The 19,716-nt window shown below is 39.1% G+C and overlaps 1 protein-coding gene across 6 annotated transcripts in view; it reads right to left on the bottom strand.

Annotated features, from left to right (window-relative positions):
• PDE8B (phosphodiesterase 8B) overlaps positions 1-19,716 on the bottom strand; it is a 252,552-nt gene that overhangs the window by 30,775 nt on the left and 202,061 nt on the right. For all 6 annotated transcript variants that reach the window (XR_006203503.1, XM_042941679.1, XM_042941665.1 and 3 more), the window contains 2 exons: positions 7,855-7,897; positions 3,865-3,942 (listed from right to left, as the gene is read on the bottom strand). Coding sequence is in view for 5 of the 6 variants with exons in the window: in XM_042941679.1 (XP_042797613.1) it covers positions 3,865-3,942; positions 7,855-7,897 (121 nt within the window). In the remaining variant the exon portion in view is untranslated. The remainder of the gene's footprint in view (positions 1-3,864; positions 3,943-7,854; positions 7,898-19,716) is intronic.

Raw genomic sequence — 19,716 nt, 5'->3', positions numbered from 1 at the left:
GTATTACTATCGTTTAGTTCCTTTAGGTTTGTTATTAACTACTTTATGGTATTTGGGTGTTCCCATGTTGGATGCATAAATATTTACAATTTACTATCCATCTTGGTGTCAACCTCCTCGGGTTGATTTTGTTAGGTGCTCTCTGTGCCTCCTGAACCTAGATTTCTGTTCCCTGACCCTACTTCAGGAAGTCTTCAGCTATTATTGTTTCAGAATCATTTTCTGCTTCCTTCTCTCTCTTCTCTTTCTGGGATCCCTATAATATGAATGTTATTATTCTTGATAATTCCCCAAGTCTTATTTTCATTTTTAATTATTATTTTTCTCTCCTATTCAGCTTGATTGCTCTCCATTACTCTATTCTCCAAATCTCTGGTTCTTCTGCTTCCTCTAGTCTACTATTTATTCCACCTTGTGTATTTTGAATTCCAGTTATTGAGTTCCTCATCTGCAGTCTTATGGTTTCTTTTTGTTAAGAGTCTCACTGAGATCTTCCACTCTTGTCTCAAGTCCAGTGAATATCTTTATGATCATTACTGTAAATTCCCTATCAGTAATATTTCTTTTCTCTGTTTTGCTTAACTCTGGTGCTGTGATTTTTTCCTGTTCTTTCATTTGGGACATATTTCCCTGTCTCTCATTTTGTCTAACTCTCTGTTTCTATGTGTTATGGAAGTCACCTACAACTCCTGCTCTTGAAAGTTGTAGTCTTGTGAAGAAGAGGTCCTGTAGTGCCCTGCAGTGCACTGTCCTCTGTTCACCAGAACCTGGCACTTGAGGAATGTCTCCTATTTGTTGTGTGCACCCTGCTGTTATGATTGAACTGCTTTTTCCTTTGGACCAGTCGACTGCAATGGCTCTCTTTTCCTGTTGTGGTCAGGGTTTGTTTGGTCCCTGTGTTGTTAGTAGGCCAGTCTGGGACCACCTCGGGTTTGGGTCAGTCCATGGATTTTTCAGAGAAGCAGTGTCAGTGAATTTCAGGGCACTTTGCCTGTGTTGTCCCTTGTGAAGCTTTTGTTGGCAGGCAAGGCCTGCAGTCGGACCAGATCTCTGCCCCTAGCAATGTGCCTGGCTGTACTTGGACTGGTGGGTGTGGTTATCTTCACCTCTACCCAGGGCAGGAGTCACTTTGGAGGGTGCTGGTCCTACTGGGGCTGCTTGCACATGCCACACTTGTGGCACTGCTTTGGATGTGCTCTGGCCAAGGGTCTATCGGGAGGGAGCAGGTCCAGAGGAAAGCATGAGGGTGGGTCACACTGTTGTTAGCAGGGTTTGTGTGGGTCTGCAGTGTGAAGAGACCTAGAGGCGGAGCCTGGCTGGAGAGGGTGAGTTTGCAAGAAAACTCAAGCGTGGGATGCACTGTTAACAAGTTAGGTATTGAGTGTGAGCACTAAGGTGGTTCCAGCAGGTATCCATGTATCTAGGCTGTGGGGGTGGGAGAGGAAAATGGTGGCTTTCCAGCTCTTTTGCTTCTGGAGAAGTCTTCCAATGGTCAATCCCTGCCCCTCCAGCACACTCTCTGCGGCTGCTAAACAGTAACCTCCCTCCAGTATACTCCAGGCATTATTCAAGATGTCGTTTCTATGCTGTATTTCTGAGGGGCTGTCTGTTGTGCTATTTCTATAAGGGCAGAGATTCCGTTTCCTCTCATCCTTCCAGCTCTCTCAGAGCCGACTGATTTTTAAAGTTCAGATGTTAAGCCTGCTAATTGTAAGAGTTCATGAAATTTCCCCCCTCTCGCTTTCAAAGCCAAATGTTATGGGGATTCCCTGTGCCTGGGGTGCCTGGCATGAGGCTCTATTTCTCTCCTCTCTCCAAGTCTGCCATCCCTCCCTCCCATGGGTCTGTTAGCTCCCAAACATGTTTCTATTCTTCCTAGTCTCCGCTCTGTGGCCTCTTCTCTACATTTAGCTGTGAAGTTTGTTTTGCCAGTCTTCATGTTATTTTCTGAGTTATTTATACTGATGTGGGTTTTATCTAGCTGTATCCATGGCATAAGGTAAGGTTCCTGCTACTCAGCCATCTTCTCCATTGTTTTTTGTTTGTTTGTTCGTTTGTTTTGAACAGGTAATGCTTATATGTAGGTAAAATTTCCAAAGGGAGAAACTACCTTAAAAGCCCCTGTTATATGTAAGTGATGAATCACTAAATTTTACTCCTGAAATCATCATTACACTACACGTTAACTAACTGGGATTTAAATAAAATATAAAAATTTTAAAAAATAATTATAAACCTAAAAATAAATAAATCAGTAAGAGCTCTGATCCCATCAGCTCATCCTACCATTGCCTGTGAGGCAGGAAGGAGGGATAAAATCCTCATGTTACAAATGGGATAACTTAATCTAGCCGATATCAAGAAAGCTTACCTGCTGCTCAGCCATCATTACAGCCTTCTTCTGTACTTTGCAACCTCTACTTCTCCATGTTCTGGAGAGATGATGGTCCCATCTCAAACTTTACACTGAAAACTGGGCTAATCTAGTTCAAATTCTCTCATCCATTATCCTGTCCATCTAAAATGTTCTATTTACATCTGAAAATATTTCAGTTAATCTTGTTTTACATTTTTGGCCCCTATCCTTTGCATGCCCTATGATTTATCCTCTTTCCTCTATGAATTATTCATCTTGTCTCTAAAGTCTTCAGTCCTTCCTAGTTTACCCACTTCCCTCATAATCAGGTTTCCCATTGTGACCCATAGGATTGAAAAGTCCTTCACTTGCCCTTCCAGTTTATTCCCTTAAGTTACCATCCTACTTCTCTCCTTTCTATCACAGTCACTCACCACCCCTCCTCATGCCCCTAGAATGGATGAGTGAAATCCACTAATCTGTTCTCGGTGCTTAAGCTCACTGATCTCTGCAGCATATACTACTGCTGGCCATCTCCCTTCTCTTGCTACCCTCTTGTTCGTGGCTCACCCCCAGTTCTCTTGTGCTCTTCCTTGGCCCTATTTCTCCTGCCTCTCCTCTAACTGAAAGAATGCCTTCAAATCTAGAACCTAGACCTTCTTTTCTTTTCTCTTCTCTCTCTCTTCCCCTGCCCCAACCTCCCTCCCTCCCTCCCCCCCCCCCACACCCCTTACAGATGTTCCTCTGCTCAAAGCATCATCTATCACCCCTAGGGCTCCCAAATCCACACCTCTAGCCCGCAGTACTAGTCTTGTATTTTAGCTTCCTTGGCATCTTCATTAAAATAAAAATAATCATTTTCTCCTCAACCCCCCACATGGCCATACATGGAGACTCCTATTTCTGAAAATATTACTCATATTTTCCCAGGTACCTAGGAATGAAATTTCAAAGTCATCTTGGACTTTCCCCCCTCCCTGCAAATCCAAATGATTCCTCCTTAAGGCGTGCTTGAACTCAAATAATGTTTTGGTAAATTATGTTTAGCAGAGCAGAACTGTTGTGCTAAATTATGTCCCACAGTATTTCTATGACATTTTATTAAGGGTAAGGGTGTGTAACAGGTACACTGAAAACTGGGAAGTGTTGAAGTTGGGAAGTCAGGACTCCGCAGTTCCTTTTCTCCCACTCTCACTTAAGAATGATCTAGCTATTATATTAAAAAAATGACCTAGCTATTAAAACTCTGAGCTGCTCTGGTGGTTATATGGCTCAACACAGTTTAGGCCATCATGGAACAAGTGTGGAGTCATTTCAAAGAGAAGACACTATAAAAAGTAAAAAAGAGTAAGAAGTGCTAAAAATTTTTCAGTTTATGGCGTAAAAAAGCAAGCTGCATTAAAACTCTGCTACTTGGGGTTTTGTTTATATGCTGACAAATTCTTGAGTATATTCCTCTGTCATCTTCTATACTTTAAAAAGGCCAAGAAATCTGAAAAACTTCTTACCATCACTGCCTCGAGATGATATCGATTTCACATCAATGGACTCTTTCCTCCTGTTCTTGTATCTAAATGAATGAGACTCTAAGGATTTCAAGTTAATAATGGAAGGTGAGTTTTCAGCTTATTTACAGGTGAAGTTTAGACACATTTCCCCCTCATTATCCAATGAAAACATGGTTCCTTTTTAAGCACTATAAAATACTTTCAAGAAACAGCAAACCACCTTCTCTTCAACTCATCAACAACACAGAATTATCAATCATATTAATTGCAAAATGATACTCTTTTCTTACGGCTGTTATGTAATGGTAATAGGCTTTTTATCAAGAGTTCTTTAGTTCCATTAATAAAATACCTTTTTAAAAAATAAGTATTAAAACTTGGGTGAAATTTGGGGGGGGTTCATTTCAACCTGAAGGACAGTAAATGTAACTGGGTCAGGAAGGCTGTTACAGAGATATTTGCAGAAGTAAAATACCAGTGAAATACAAAGAAACTTGAATTTATTTGAGAATCTACTATGGACTAATTTTAGGCCCCTCTGAAAGGTCAGCCCACCAGATGGTCTTCTAGGTTCTCCTTAGGATGTGATTTCATCAAATGAGGCATAGTGAAAATCCCAGGAAGGAAGGGAAGAAAAGGCAGGTTTATAATCCCAACTATTTCCACAACTCACTTCTGTCCCTATTTTCTAAGGGGAATAAAGCACTTCAATTCTGCACAAGTCTTTGCTGACTTTAACCCTCAAAATGTGCTGTCACATTAATGAAATATTGAAGCATGGAGTGAGGACAGAGACAAAAATGTCAGGGCAGCAGAATTACCTTCAGAAACATGCATTTTCAGGGCATTGGCTTCTTGTGGGAGTAACCCAGTAGCAAGGAGAGAAACTTAATCGTAACACAGAATTGTTCCCCACTGTGCAAAGACAGGAGGCACACACGCAGGTTCCAGCAGGAAGAATACATTTCTTATACATCAATAAGTGTTCATATTCCAAGAAAGAAGAAAAAGATGCAATAATGCTCTTTGGAGAAGTGTCTATTAATGGTGGGCCTGGGGGCTCAGTCAGTTCTAGGTGTCCAACTCTTGATTTCGGCTCAGGTCATGATCTTGCAGTTCATGAGTGTGAGCCCCACATCAGGCTCTGCACTGACAGTGTGGAGCCTGCTTGGGATTCTGTCTCTCTAACCTCTCCTCCTGCTCCTCCTCCACTCTCAATCTCTGTCTCAAAATAAATAAATAATATGAAAAAAAATTGTCTATTAACACCAAAAAAAGGCACAAGAGAGAACAGTAGATAACAGAACCAGTTCCAGAGCCAACTTGCCAAAATTCAAGTCTCCAGAATGCCATCATCTACTAGCTGTATAACCCTGGCAGTGTTAACTTCTCTGTATTTCAACATCTACATCTATCAAGTGGGGATGGTTACAGCATCTCATTCTTAAGCTGCCGTGTGACATAAATGAGTTAATCCATGCAAAGCACTTAACACAGTGCCTGCTACACAGGAAGTATGTAGTTTGTACTGGCTGGTGGTATTGATTACATCTGGTCATTTGCAAATATACCTTCTTTCTAGGGATACGTGGGATCAGGTTATAATATTGTTCTCTTGTCTGTTTTCACTTTTTTTCTGGATCAGCTTTTTAACTATTTTAGAGTCCTAAAAATTCTGATTCAATTAAAAAAGTTAAATCATCAACTAAACTTGAATTATATACAGCTAAAGACAAAAGCAGAATTATTATGAAGTTGATCTAAACACCTTAACCATACAGCTTTGTCTTGTGGATTCTGCCTTAATAATTTTCCTGGCCGTGGATAGGAGTTTCAGTATTTGTAAAGACACCTATAAGTAGTAGTACTTTAAATGACATTGTTAGGATCATTTGGCATCTTTCAAACCCTGAAAAACTAACAGTGGTGACTCGCAAAACATTCCTTTTTAGCCTCTTCAGGGACTTAATAATCATATACATTCCTAGCCTTTACCACATAATAAATTAAATCTAACTGAATAAAGATTTAAGATTAAATTCAAGACTGGGGTGCCTGGGTGCCTCAGTGGGGTTGAGCGCCAATTCAAGACTGGGGTGCCTGGGTGCCTCAGTGGGGTTGAGCGCCCAACTTCGGCTCAGGTCAAGATCTCATGGTTCGTGAGTTTGAGCCCTACGTTGGGCTCTGTGCTGACAGCTCAGAGCCTGGAGCCTGCTTTGGATTCTGTGTCTCCTCTCTTTGCCCCTCCGCTGCTCATGCTCTCTCAAAAAATAAACACTAAAAATTTTTTTTAAAAAGATTAAATTCAAAATTAAAAAAACCTCATTCCTCAAAATGTAGTTTCTAAATAAAACCAAAGTAGGGAAGTTAGTCTCATGACTGTGACCATGCCTGGCTAGCTGAATACTAAATCATTCACTAGAAATTACTCCAAGATATATAATTCTTGTTCTTCCTGATATTATCTCAGCTGAAATTAAGAGAATGTAGCAACAGAAATTACTAGTAGTTTGGAGAAATTATTCTTCAATAAAGGCCATTTAAGTCGAATAATTCATTATTCATTCTCCCAAGAGATGCTTTGGAATGAATTTACAGACCAAAGAAAACAAAGATAAAGGAAATTTAAATAACTTTATTCAATGGCAAAAGGGGATATAGTGTCAACAATTAAAAAAAATAGCGAACATTTACTGAGCACCTTCTCTGCACCAGACATTGTGCTTCAATATTTACTTTAAATGTAAATTATCTTATGTGATCATTACAACAATTCTGAAAGTACATAGTACAGTCTTCATTTTACCAGTGAGAAAACTTAAACTTGGAGAGATTATGTAGGTAGCTCCAAGTCAAAGAGCAGGTCAAACAGTGGAACCTATGTTTTGTAAGATGGGATAGTTCCAATTTATCAATGTTTTGGGAGCGTTTGTTGACCCTAATATGTGCAAGGCAAGGCTGGGCACAGTAAAGGATATGAAAATGCTTGCAACATTTTTTGGCGCCTAATAAGTTCATTAAAATAATACTCTTACAAGAGATAAACTAAAACATAAAGAGAGAGAGAGGCAGAGACAGAGACATGGAGGGAGGGAGGGAGGGGCAAGGGCAGAGGAAGGAAAAGGGTAGAGGAAGGGAAGGAGGATATCCAAGAGTTAAATGGCAGGTACAGTCACATATTATATACACTTTCTCCTTTATTTTTCATAACAATGAGATGCACATTGTTAATTCATTTTACAAGTGAAGAAACTAAAGCTCAGAAAGATGAAATTGAGTCTGAGTATGTTAAAATATGGTCCATCCTCGAGTCAAGGAGAGGGACTAAATAGGTAGCCCAGGGTCTAACTTTATGCACTAATGGTTGGGAAAACCACTAACAGAGGAAAGAATATCGTGTGTGTGTACACGAATAAGAATTTTAAATTTCTGATAGACTGAATTTTGCCTCTAATGATCAGAGAAATCCAGACCTTTCAAATATAGAAGTCATCTAGTCATTTCCTCATTTGAGGGTTGAGGAATCCAAGGGTCAGACAGAGTACTGCCCAAGGTATAAAGCAAGGGAGTGGGGACTGAAATGGGACCTCAGTGCTCTGGACTTCCATAACAGGCTAACCCACATTTTCTAATTAGACAGACACCAACAGCTACAAAGAACAAGTAGCCTGACCAGGGTGTAACAACAGTTGTCTCTCTCCTGGACTTCTGGCCACTCTCTTTTTAAGGTGTATCTGCTCTATATGGTCTCCAGCCAGTAAAATAAAACCAGCATGATAAAGGCATTCAGTAGAAAAGGTTGCCATGAATGAAGATTCCAAACTTTTGAAGGGATTCTGCTTTTATGCTGGCTCTCCAGCCTTCCAATATCCACACTCAGATTTTAGTAATCCATATTCTGGGGTGGTGAGTGTCAATCTACACTTCTTCAGAGTAATTTACAGACTTGAACCCACAAATGCCAGTGGAGTGAAATTGAAGTATTCTCACCTGTCTGAGAATTGTCTCCTGAATCACGATGAATCTTGTGAATCTAAAGTTGTTCAAAAAGTTTGGTAAAACAAGAGAAAGAAATTTTAAATATGGTATTAGCTACATTTCCAGCCAAACAATTTAATCAAAAAGCTCTGAGGACTCAAGAAATCAAGAAGTTACACAGATAATATAAACAGATGAAAGATGTACATCAAGTGATAATACTATAAATGCTCTATTACATTCAGACACTTATAGAATGGCTGAACCTGAGAGCAAGGAGATACCCAAGGGATGCACTTTTTACCCAGGACATCTACACCTCCACTCAGCTGTTCCCATTTTGACCATTTGCAGAAATGCAGAAAGACAAAAAGCCGTAACAAAAAAATTTTTATAAAGCTAACATAATCTATTTAAATTTCAGATGGGTTATAAAATTTTTCTGTAGTATAAAAACAATCAGAATTTAAGCCCAGGATTTCGAAAAAACCATCCTAAAAATCTCTTTCAATGCTCCTCAATTATGGACAGAGTCATTTTACAAAATGTGTATTCACAACAAGATCTGAACTTTTGATGTAGCTTAACACCTACTTCCTTCTCATTATCAGATTTTTTGTGTGTGCTAATGATTTTATGCTAATGCTCACTAAATATCCATCAAATGATGAATGAAGTCATTAACACTAGAAAACAATATACATGCTTTGGGATGTTGCATTTTTTCTGCTTATAAGTGAGACACTGTTACCAAGTTGCATTTAGCTGTATCACACTTAAAATCATGCTCCTTTGCTGCTAACTCCACCTCCTTCCAGTCGTTTGGACAACCAAGCCTTTGCAGCCACTCAATGAATGGGATAAGTTAACTTGAAAAACAAGACAGGTGAGTGTGTGGTACTATGAAGGAAGATTAGTATGGTTTAGCAACACCAGCTGTAATAAATAGCCACAAGTTGCCTATATATCAGATAACAACGTTCCAGCTTGACTGAACCATTGAAAAATAATCATGTAAAACTGACATGATAAAAATGTCAAAACTGACATGTCAAAATGTGACTGAGGGCTATGACACATAGCAGGTCATAAAAATGGGATCCATAATTATGGGACCTTGTTATTTCTTCTGTGAATGGTTGCTTTATATATTTTCTTTACAGATGAAGACCATTTGTTACAAAGCTACTGAGTACAGTGTGAATTTTTGATACTCTATCAAATGAATACAACTTTTGCCTTGTTTTCTCAATCAACTTTAGCTCAAAAGCAAGTTATCTTTAAATATTTAGCTTTTCTCTCTGAATCACAATACATCTCTCCCGTAGGAACAAAGTCCTATGACTTCCCTGATTACCTAAAAAGGCCATTGGCTCGTCTACTGGTGACCCCCACAGGCGAGATGACTGAACTGTGGACCTCCTACAAGGTCAACATGGCCTTTGTGTTCTGTCTAGATGAAGCCAGATGAAGCCCTAGGTCTAGTATACACATAGCCCAACTCTGCCTTTAGTATGGAAGTGCCTTGGTCCCAGATGGGAGAAAAGGCAACAGGGAGGAAAGATGAGAGGTACCAGGTCCATCTTCTGAGGCAGCTTCCTTTCTATCTTTCTCCACACAGGATGTGGCATTTGGCACTTTTGGAGGTGAACTCACTGCACCCCCTCCACAACTGCTGCCCCTGAAATGGCTCATCTAACTCTGCTGGATTCTCTTCTAGGGACAGTAACACAGACGGGACATACCCTTCGATGTCACTTGCTCTACAAACAGAGGATGTGCAGGGCAAGGTTAGCACCTGCCACCCAGGATCCTATTCCATGACTCATTTCATGATCCACTGCAGCAGGTGCGGTGCCTAAGGACCTTTGCTGCTTACTCTCCAGCTGTGCTAAGTTTTATCAGAGCTTCCACACTCAGGTTATCTACATTACTCTTCTGAATAATGTCCTTCCCCACAACCCTTTTACAACTAAAGATTCACCTGGATGAAAAAAATCTTTAAGAATTTGAATTTTTTTCTTGGAGGTCTAAACCCACCAGTCATTTATGACTTGGCATGAATGACTCCACTAAAATTATTTTCTCATAATTCTTGGTCATGCTCACTGAGGAAGTAAACAGAGAATGAGCATTTCCATAGTTTGTTGTTCTCTGGTAGGCAGCCAAGCAGGGAACATGGGCCTGAGGACTGTAGGGCAGGAAGAGAGATAAGTCAACTATGCCCATGCATGACAACAGCACCCCTGTCACCATTAAGAATCTTGATGGTTTGGGGCGCCTGGGTGGCTCAGTTGGTTAAGCATTCAACTCCCGATTTCAGCTCAGGTCATGATCTCACGGTTTGTGGGTTCAGGCCCCATGTTGGGCTCTGCACTCACGGCATGGAGCCTGCCTGGGATTCTCCCTCTCTCTGCCCCTCCCCTGCATACACTCTCTCTCTCGAAATAAATTAACATTAAAAAAAAGAATATTGGTGTTTCATGGGAAGAGGTCAAAATAACAACATTAAAAAGAATTTGAAAGAAGGTGATTTCCAACCCTAATGATGACTTTTATGAATTCAATACTGTGGATGGTGTAGACATAGCAAGAGAATTAAAATGAGAAGTACAGCCTGAACCAGGGTGATCTCTGTGTGGAGAGCCCTGAAACCCCATGGCTTGCACCCACTTTAGCTTCAGGTGTCCCGCCAGGGCATCCCCTGTGCAGAAAGTTTCAGGAATGCCTCAGAATATGCACACATCAGCTCTACTCAGCCAACGACACCAGGTACACACAGTCTACACAGGGGATAACAATACACAACATACCTTCTAGGTTAGAAGAGTAGCTGTTATACCTAATTCACAAAAACAAACATAGAAAGTCAAGCAAAATAAGGAGATGACAGTGAACGAACTTAGTGAGAGCTTCAACAAAGAGAAATACAAAAAAGGACCAATCAGTTTCAGAATAAAATAACTGAAATGAAAAATACACTAGAGGAAATCAACGGTAGATCAGAGGATGCAGAAGGAATCAGCCATCAGGAAGGCAGAGTAATGGAAAACACCCAAACCGCACCACAAAAGGGAAAAAGAATTTTTTAAAAATGAGGATAGGTTAAGGGATCTCTTTTACCATGTCAAGAAAACAAACATTAGTATTATAGGGATCCCAGAAGAAGAAGAGAGAGAAACAGCATAAAGCTTACTTGAAAAAAATAATAGCTGAAAGCCTCCCTAATGTGGGGAACAAAACAGATACCAGTTTCAAGAGGCACAGAGAGTTCCACATCATGAACATCACAACACCTAATAATCAAAATGTCAAAGTTTAAAAACAAAGAGAATTTGAAAAACAGCAAGAGATAAATATTTATGTACAAGAAAAACCTCATAAGGCTGTCAGCTGATTTTTCAGTAAAACGTTGCAGGCCAGAAGGGAGAGGCATCACATATTCAAAGTGCTAAAAGGAAAAAAAAAACAACCCTGCAACCAAGAATATTCTGTGCAGCAAAATTATCACTCAGAACTGAAGGAGAAATAGAATTTCCCAGACAAAAAAGTAAAGGAGTTCATCACCATTACACCGGCCTTACAAGAAATGTTAAAAAGACCTCTTTAAGTAGAAAAGAAAGGACTATAATTAGAAACAAGAATATTACAAAAGGCAAAGGGATTCACAAAATAAAAATTTGTAAAAAGATGTGCACATACACAAAATGTGGAGGGGGGATAGTAAAAGTTCTTTCAGAATGTGTTCAAACTTAAGTGACCATCAACTTAATATAGACTGTTACATACTTAGGAAAACCTGTAATAGATACACATATACAAAAAGAAAAAGAAAACCAAGCATAACACTAGAGAAAATAAGAAATCACAAGGAAAGAAAATAAGAGAAGGAAAGGAATAGAGTATTACTAGAAAAACAACCAGAAAACAAAAGAAAATGGCAATAAATATCTATCAATAATTAATTCTAAATGTAAATGATCTAAGGGCTCCAATCTAAAGACATAGGGTGACTGAATGGATTAAAAAAAAAAACACCTGAAAAACAAAAACAAGGCCCATCTATATGTTTCCTAAAAGACAATCACTTCAGACCTAAAGACACATACAGACTGAAATGAAGGGATGGAAAAAGATATCCCATGTAAATGAAAGTGGAAAAAAAGAGCCAGGTAGCATACTTATATCAAAGTAGACTTTAAAAGGAAAGACTGTAACAAGAGAAAAAGGAAGGCATTACATAATGATTGAGGGATCAATCCAACAAAAGGACATAATACTATTAAATACCTACGCACCAACAAATTTAAGTATCTACATACCCAACATCAATCTAACAAGAAAACATAACAATTTTAAATACCTATGCACCCAATATTGAACCGCCTACATATGTAAAGCAAATATTATCAGACCTAAAGAAGGAAATTGACAAAAATCTGACATAAGAGTAGGAGACTTTTATAACAGTGGATAGATCATACAGGCAGAAAATCAGTAAGAAAACAGTGGCTTTGAACAACATATTATACCAGATGGACTTAACAGATATATACACAACATTCCATCCAAAAACAATACAGTACACATTCTTTTCAAGTACTTAATGGAACATTCTCCAGGACAGATCACATGTTAGGCCTCAAAACAAGTCTCAATAAATTTAAGAAAACTGAAAAATACCAAGCATCTTTTCCAACCACAACAGTATGAAACTAGAAATCAATTACAAGAAAAAAAAAATGGAAAAAAAATCCACAAACACATGGAAGCTAAACAACATGCTACTAAACCACCAATGAGTCAACAAAGAAGTCAAAGAGGAGATCAAAAAAATATGTGGAGACACATGAAAATGAAAACATATTGGCCCAAAATCTTTGGGAGAGAGCAAAAGCAGTTTTAAGAGGGAAATTTACAGTGATACAAGCCTACCTCTAAAAACAAACAAAATCTCAACAATCTAACCTTACACCGAAAGGAAAAAAAAAAAAAAAAAAAAAAAAGGAAACCCAAAGCCAGTAGGGAGAAGGAAATAATGAAAAGCAGAAATAAATGAAATAGAGACAAAAAATAGAAAAGATCACTGAAACCAAGAGCTGGTTCTTTGAAAAGATAGCAAAATTGATAAGCCTTTACTCAGACTCATTAAGACAAAAAGGGGACCCAAGTAAAATCAGAAATGAAAAAGGAGAGGTAACAACTCACACCACAGAAATATGAAAAATTATATGCCAATAAATGGGACAACCTAGAAGAAGTGGATAAATTCCTAGAAACATACAATCTTCCAGAATTGCATCAAGAAGAAACAGACAATGTCAACAGATTGTAACTAGTATGAAATTGAATTGGTAATCAAAAATTCCAAACAAAGTAAAGTCCAGGATTCCTGGGCAAATTCTACCAAACATTTAGGGATTCCTATTCTTCTCAAATTATTCCCAAAAGAATGAGGGAAATAGAAGGAAAGCTTCCAAACACATATTCAAGGCCAGCATTACTCTAATACCAAAACGAGAAAAAGGACCTAAAAAACAACGGAATCCAACTACATGCCAATATCCGATAGAAATAGATGCAAATTCTTCAACGAAATGTTAACAAACTGAATTCAACAATACATTAAAAGGATCATGCATCCTGATGAAGAAGGAGATTCAAGGATGGTTTAATATCCAGAAATCAATTAATGACACTATGTCAACTAAATGAACAATAAAAATCACATGATCTCAACAGATGAAGAAAAAGCATTTGACAAAATGCAACATCCATTCATGATAAAAACTCTCAACAAAGTGAGTATAGAGAGAATCTCAACTTAATAAATGCCATCTATGACAAACACAATTAACATTACACTCAGTGGTGAAAAACTAAGAGCTTTACCTCTTAGATCAGGGACACCACAAGGATGTCCACTCTTACCACTTTTATTCAATATAATAATGGAAGTCCTACTCGCAGCAATCAGACAAGAAATAAAATATATCGAAATGGTAACGAAGAAGTCACACTGTCACTATTTGCAGAGGACATCCTATACATAGAATATCCTAAAGACTCCATCAAAAAAAACTATTAAAAGTAATAAGTGAGGGGCACCTGGGTGGCTCAGTCAGTTAACTGTCCAACTCTTGGTATCAGTTCAGGGCATGATCTCACAGCTTGTGAGTCTGTCAGCACAGAGCCTGCTTGGGATTGTCTCTCCCTCTCTCTCCTCCTTGCCTCGTCACTCTTCCTCTGACTCTCTCAAAAATAAATAAGTAAACTTAAAAAAAAAGTAATGAGTGAACTCAGTAAATTTGCAGGATAAAAAAATACAAAAATCTGTTGCATTTCTACACACTAATATCAAAGTAACAGAAAAAGAAATTAAGAAAACAATTTCATTTATAATTGCATCAAAAATAATAAAAATACCTAGGAATAAATTTAACCAAGGAGATTAAAGACCTACATTTTGAAAACTGTGAAACAATGATAAAAGAAATCCAAGATGACACAAACAAATGGAAAGATATTCCATGCTCATGGAATGGAAGAATATTGTTAAATTGTGCATACTACCCAAAGCAATCTACAGATTCAATGTAATCTCTATCAAAATACCAACAGTATTTTTCACAGAATTATAACACAAATACCAAAATTTGTATGGGACCACAAAAGACCCTGAATAGCCAAAGCAATCTTAAGACAAAAAAAATGTGGGGGCACCAGGTTGGCTGAGTCGGTTAAGCACTGACTCTTGATTTCGGCTCAGGTCATGATCTCATGGTTTGTGAGATCAAGCCCCATGTCAGGCTGTATGACAACAGTGTGAAGCCTGCTTGGGATTTTCTCTCTCCCTCTCTGTCTGTCCCTTCTCTGCACTCACTCTCTTTTTAAAAATAAATAAAATTTTTTTAAAAGGACAACTCTGAAGATATCACAATCTCAGATTTCAAGATAGGCTACAAAGCTATGATAATTTAAAAAGTATGGTAATGGTACAAAAAATAGGGCAATGGAACAGGATAAGAAAGCCCAGAAGTAAACCTATAATTATATGGCCAATTAGTCTATGACAAGGGAGGCAAGAATACACAACGGGGAAAAGATGGTCTCTTCAATAAATGATGCTGAGAAAACTGGACTGTAATTAAGGTAGCACGGTATGTCAACTACACTTCAACTAAAAAAAAAACACATACTTAAAAAGTGGAGCCTGAAAATGTGACTGAATTGCGGCAATCTCATAGAACTTTAACAAATGAGGAATTGCTTCTTGTGGATGAACAAAGAAAGAAAGTGGTTTCTTGAGATAGAATCTGCTCCTGATGAAGATACTATGAAGACTGTTGAAATGACAATAAAGAATTTGGAAGATCACATACACGTAGCTGAGAAAGCAGGGCAGGGTTTGAGAGGACGGACTCTAATTTTCAAAGAAGTTCTACTATGAGTTAAATGGTATCAAACAGCATCACATACTACCCTGAACTTGTTGGGGAAAGGAAATGTCGATCAATGTGGCAAACTTTCCTGTTGTCCCATTTTAAGAAATTGCCATGGCAACTCCAGCCTTCAGCACTCACCACCCTGATCAGCCATCAACACTAAGGCAAGACTCTCCACCAGCAAAAAGATCACGACTCAATGAAAACTCAGATGATGGTTAGCATTTTTTAGCAATAAAATAGTTTTAAATTAAGGTATGTACACTGTCTTTCTAGACATAATGCTATTATGCACTTAACAGACTACAGCATAGTGTAAACGTAACTTTTATATGCCCTGGGACACCCCATAATTCATCTGACTTGCTTCACTGAGATACTTCACTGTAGTGGACTGGAACCCAACCTGCACTGTCTCCCAAGTATGCCCGTATATTGTTTGTTTTTGGGTCTCCCTCACTCCCACGTATTATGAAAAGAGGTAAAAACTCTGGTTAAAATGAAGACAAGTACTATTTTCTAAAATTAGTGTAGCTTACAAAGCCAACTTATTAAGAAATCTTTTTTTTTTTTTTAAGATTGGACATACTTGATCAACAACTTCAAGACAAAACTGAATGCTTTCATGTATGTGACAAGACTTCAGTAGAGTTCAAATGCTGGATGAGAGATGTGATCACAGAAACTGAGTCATTTGAGACCCTCCCTTCATTTACATGTAATAAAAATGACAGTGTGTGATATAATAGTTTCTTTGATCATCTTTCTTTACTGAAAATACCTTCTTTACTGAGAAGTATTTCCTTGGATGCTAAAAGCATCTGATGCACAGATCAAAGATGTTTTCTGTCTACTCTATTTTCAAAAACTATTTGATAACACACTTCTCAAAATTCCCACCAAACGGCAAACAAACACCAAATGGAGCAATGCCAGATCTAGTATGTTCAGATATCACTGATATCCCTCAGTCAATATTTTCTTACCTTAGTGCCAGTGCCCGCCAGCCCCACATTCAACATGCATTTGCAAGAGCCATTACAAAGAAGCACTCATTATGTAGCCAGTGATAGTTTTTTTTTTAAATCTTTATCTCTTATCTCTTGGAAAAACACTGAATTCAGGTACCATTCCAGTTGAAATGTTTCATTCTTTTTTCCCTTGGTCAGTTTCTCTTTTTAATGGCTTTCAAAGACCTACAATGTAAGCACCACTTTGCTTCATACCTGGAAAATACTGAGTTTTCTACTATGAAAATATGACAGTGTTTCTCAAACTTCAGCATGAATAGAACCACGGTAAGGGCATGTTCAAATAGGGGCAGGGGGCCATCCGCAGAGTTTCTGATGCACCAGTTCTGGGGGAAGCCTAGAATCTGGATCTCTAACGTTAAAGTTCCCAGATGAGGCCAAGGCTGTGGATCTGGGGGCCATGTTGTAATACACGAGGACCCCCTACTCACAGTGCTCTGGGCACCAGCAACTTGGCTGACATCTGGGTGCTTGTCAGAACTACCGACTCTCAGACTCTCCAGACTCACTGAGTGAGTATGAGAATCCATATTTTAACAGTTAATCTCTAGGTGATTTTAACATTACAGTGAATTGAAAAATCACTGATTTAGGTGGAAAAATCTCAGGCATGCCAACAGATGTCTTAATATCTCCATTTCTAGCGGTATAAACTTGGTACGTTATGAACTTTACTGAGTCTCAGTTTCCTTTTGGGTAAATGGGGACCAACGCCTACTATTTAGAGTCTAGATCAGATGAAATAATGTGTGTAAAATGCCAAGCCCAGTAGCTTCCAAGCTGGCCTTTTACCAGAATTACCTGGAAGGCTTGTGAAAGCACAGGCTTGGCTCCACCCCCACCCTTTCTGTTTCAGTAGATCTGGGCTGGGGCCTGAGAATTTGTGTTTCTTTTTTTTTTTTTTTTTTTTTTTTTTTTTTAATTTTTTTTTTCAACGTTTTTTATTTATTTTTTTTGGGACAGAGAGAGACAGAGTATGAACGGGGGAGGGGCAGAGAGAGAGGGAGACACAGAATCCGAAACAGGCTCCAGGCTCCGAGCCATCAGCCCAGAGCCTGACGCGGGGCTCGAACTCACGGACTGCGAGATCGTGACCTGGCTGAAGTCGGACGCTTAACCGACTGCGCCACCCAGGCGCCCCGAGAATTTGTGTTTCTAACAAGTTCCCTGTGAGGCTGAGGCAGCTGATCCAGTGGCTTTTTTTTTTTTTTTTTTTTTTTTTTTTTTAATTTACATCCAAGTTAGTTAGCCTTTCTTTGAGAACCACTGGACTAGCCCATGGTGGGTTCCCTTTACCTTCTCTTTCAGAGATGTATCTTGTTTGTGGAGAATCTGGATTCAGGGATGTTTCCATTGTTTATTATTTCAGGACTGATTTTAGTTTACAAAAACCATTTCCTTTAAAGCATACGCTGAGCATATGTGGTGTGCTCCGATGTGCTGTGTTTCTCACTTTTATGCCATCATTTGCTTGGCCTGTGTCCCCTCACCGCTCAGTGACAAAGAGAAACATATAAAGAGCTTCCGAAGGAGATTTCATTTTCCTTAAAGTTTCTTCCTTTTAAAGAATTGTCACAGACTGATGGCACTTTTGTGAAACACTTTTATGTGTAAACTGCTATGCCTACTCAATTTTGTCAAGAGAATGAGGAAACTGCAAAGATCACAGTTTCCCACCAATGTTCCACTAGTGCTCAACAGAGTCATTCAAGTGTTTAATGACACTGGGGGCCTCTGTTGCACTGTGATTAGCCTAAGACAGAAGCAAGCAGCAGGACCTTTGCTTTGTAAATCAGGCCCTTTGATAGCTACTGCAGAGAGAGGACAGCACAAAGGAAAAATTAGTAATAATGAGAGAACAAAAGAGTAAAACAGCTTTATCACTGTGTGTCCTGAGGTTCTGAAAATGCTGTTCATTAGAATCTCTGTTTACATTTGTGAACAATCACTCCCAGGAGAAAAAGGCCATTTTTTAGCTGATACCTCATTTTCTAGTTCAACTCCAGAAATATTTATTGGGTCTTAGACACAAAGATGGTTAGAACAGAGTCCCTGCTTTCAAATGATTTACTGTATAACAGGGGACAAAAACCAAGTACTGTCACAATGGATCTATTCATTAAGTGTTTGTTGAGTGTATACTATGTGTTGGGTAATGTTTTCGGTACCAGGGATGTGACCGAGAATAAAAGCTGGTTCAGAAGTGCCAAAGACAGTATTTTGCAAGGGGTGGGATGGTGAGGGTTAAAAAGTTTAGGGGATTCCAAAATATGATGCTAAATAACCTTGCCTCATATATTCAAGTCATTTACTCTTCAGCATTTTTCCAAGCCTTCTGAGTATACCAAGGGGAAAGCCTCAGGGTGGTGCTATTATGTTTAACACCTAACACTTTGTAAAGAATTTGATACATTGACGGTCTTTCTATAGGATATCTATATTTACTGTTACCTTCCATTGTGGCTAGTGATTTTGGTATTCCACTTCAATTATTATGGTTATACAAAGTTTTAAAAGTGGCTCTTTCTAAAGAAAAACAAGTATGAATAGGTTAGGTGGCATCTAGATATGCCAACAGTTGAGATCCAGGAGTGCCCCAAATGTGGGAAACAGAGTTATGAGGCATGTGCCCATCCCTGACCTCCCAAATGCCGTGGCTTCAGGGGAGAAGAATACGGGCAGAAGTAGCACCCCATGAACTGGAGGGGCTGTGGAAGTCACACTGACCAGCCAGCAGCTGGCTGGACCTGGCAGGCCCTTTTAAGCTGAGTTCCCTCTTGTGTCAGATGGATGGGTGCATGCTCAGGAGTGTCTGACAGGGTTCCCAGACACCATCGCTAGCTCCTAATTCTCAGTGGGACTCTGCACAGCCCTGTGCTGCCTGTGCCTCTCACTTCTGGGTCACTGCTGCCATTTCTGGTCCTAAGCTGCCAGTCTATGCTAGTAAACGAGACCATTCATCTAATTTGGACTGGAAATGAAATGCTCCCTTAGGAATGAAGACACAAGAGGGGCATTACACAGTGCTCCTGTACCCTGAAAAGGGGTAACATGATGGATGAATCAATCAGGATGCATAATTTTTAAAAAGTATATAAATCCCATGTGGCAGGGACAGCCTTTTTTACCTTCCAGACACAATAACAATGCCACTCAGGCCAAAGCAGGAACATCGTTACTAGAAGGCTGTAACTGTACCTCTTTCTTCGGTCAGTAATGGCTCTGAGTGGAGTCTGGTGATGAGAGAGGCTAGCTGTAGGAGGACACTGAATTTTCCGGGGTGGCCTGGCTGACCCAAGGGACATAGGAACAGATGGTATCAAATACAGTCATGAGATACATCCTCAACTTTCAACAGACAGATGGGGTTTCATTTCCTCTTTTCCCAATCTTTCAAT

This window comes from Panthera leo, chromosome A1 (genome assembly GCF_018350215.1).
Source record: "Panthera leo isolate Ple1 chromosome A1, P.leo_Ple1_pat1.1, whole genome shotgun sequence".
NCBI classification, from domain to species: Eukaryota; Metazoa; Chordata; class Mammalia; order Carnivora; family Felidae; genus Panthera; species Panthera leo.
This window is presented reverse-complemented; position numbering and strand designations above follow the sequence as displayed.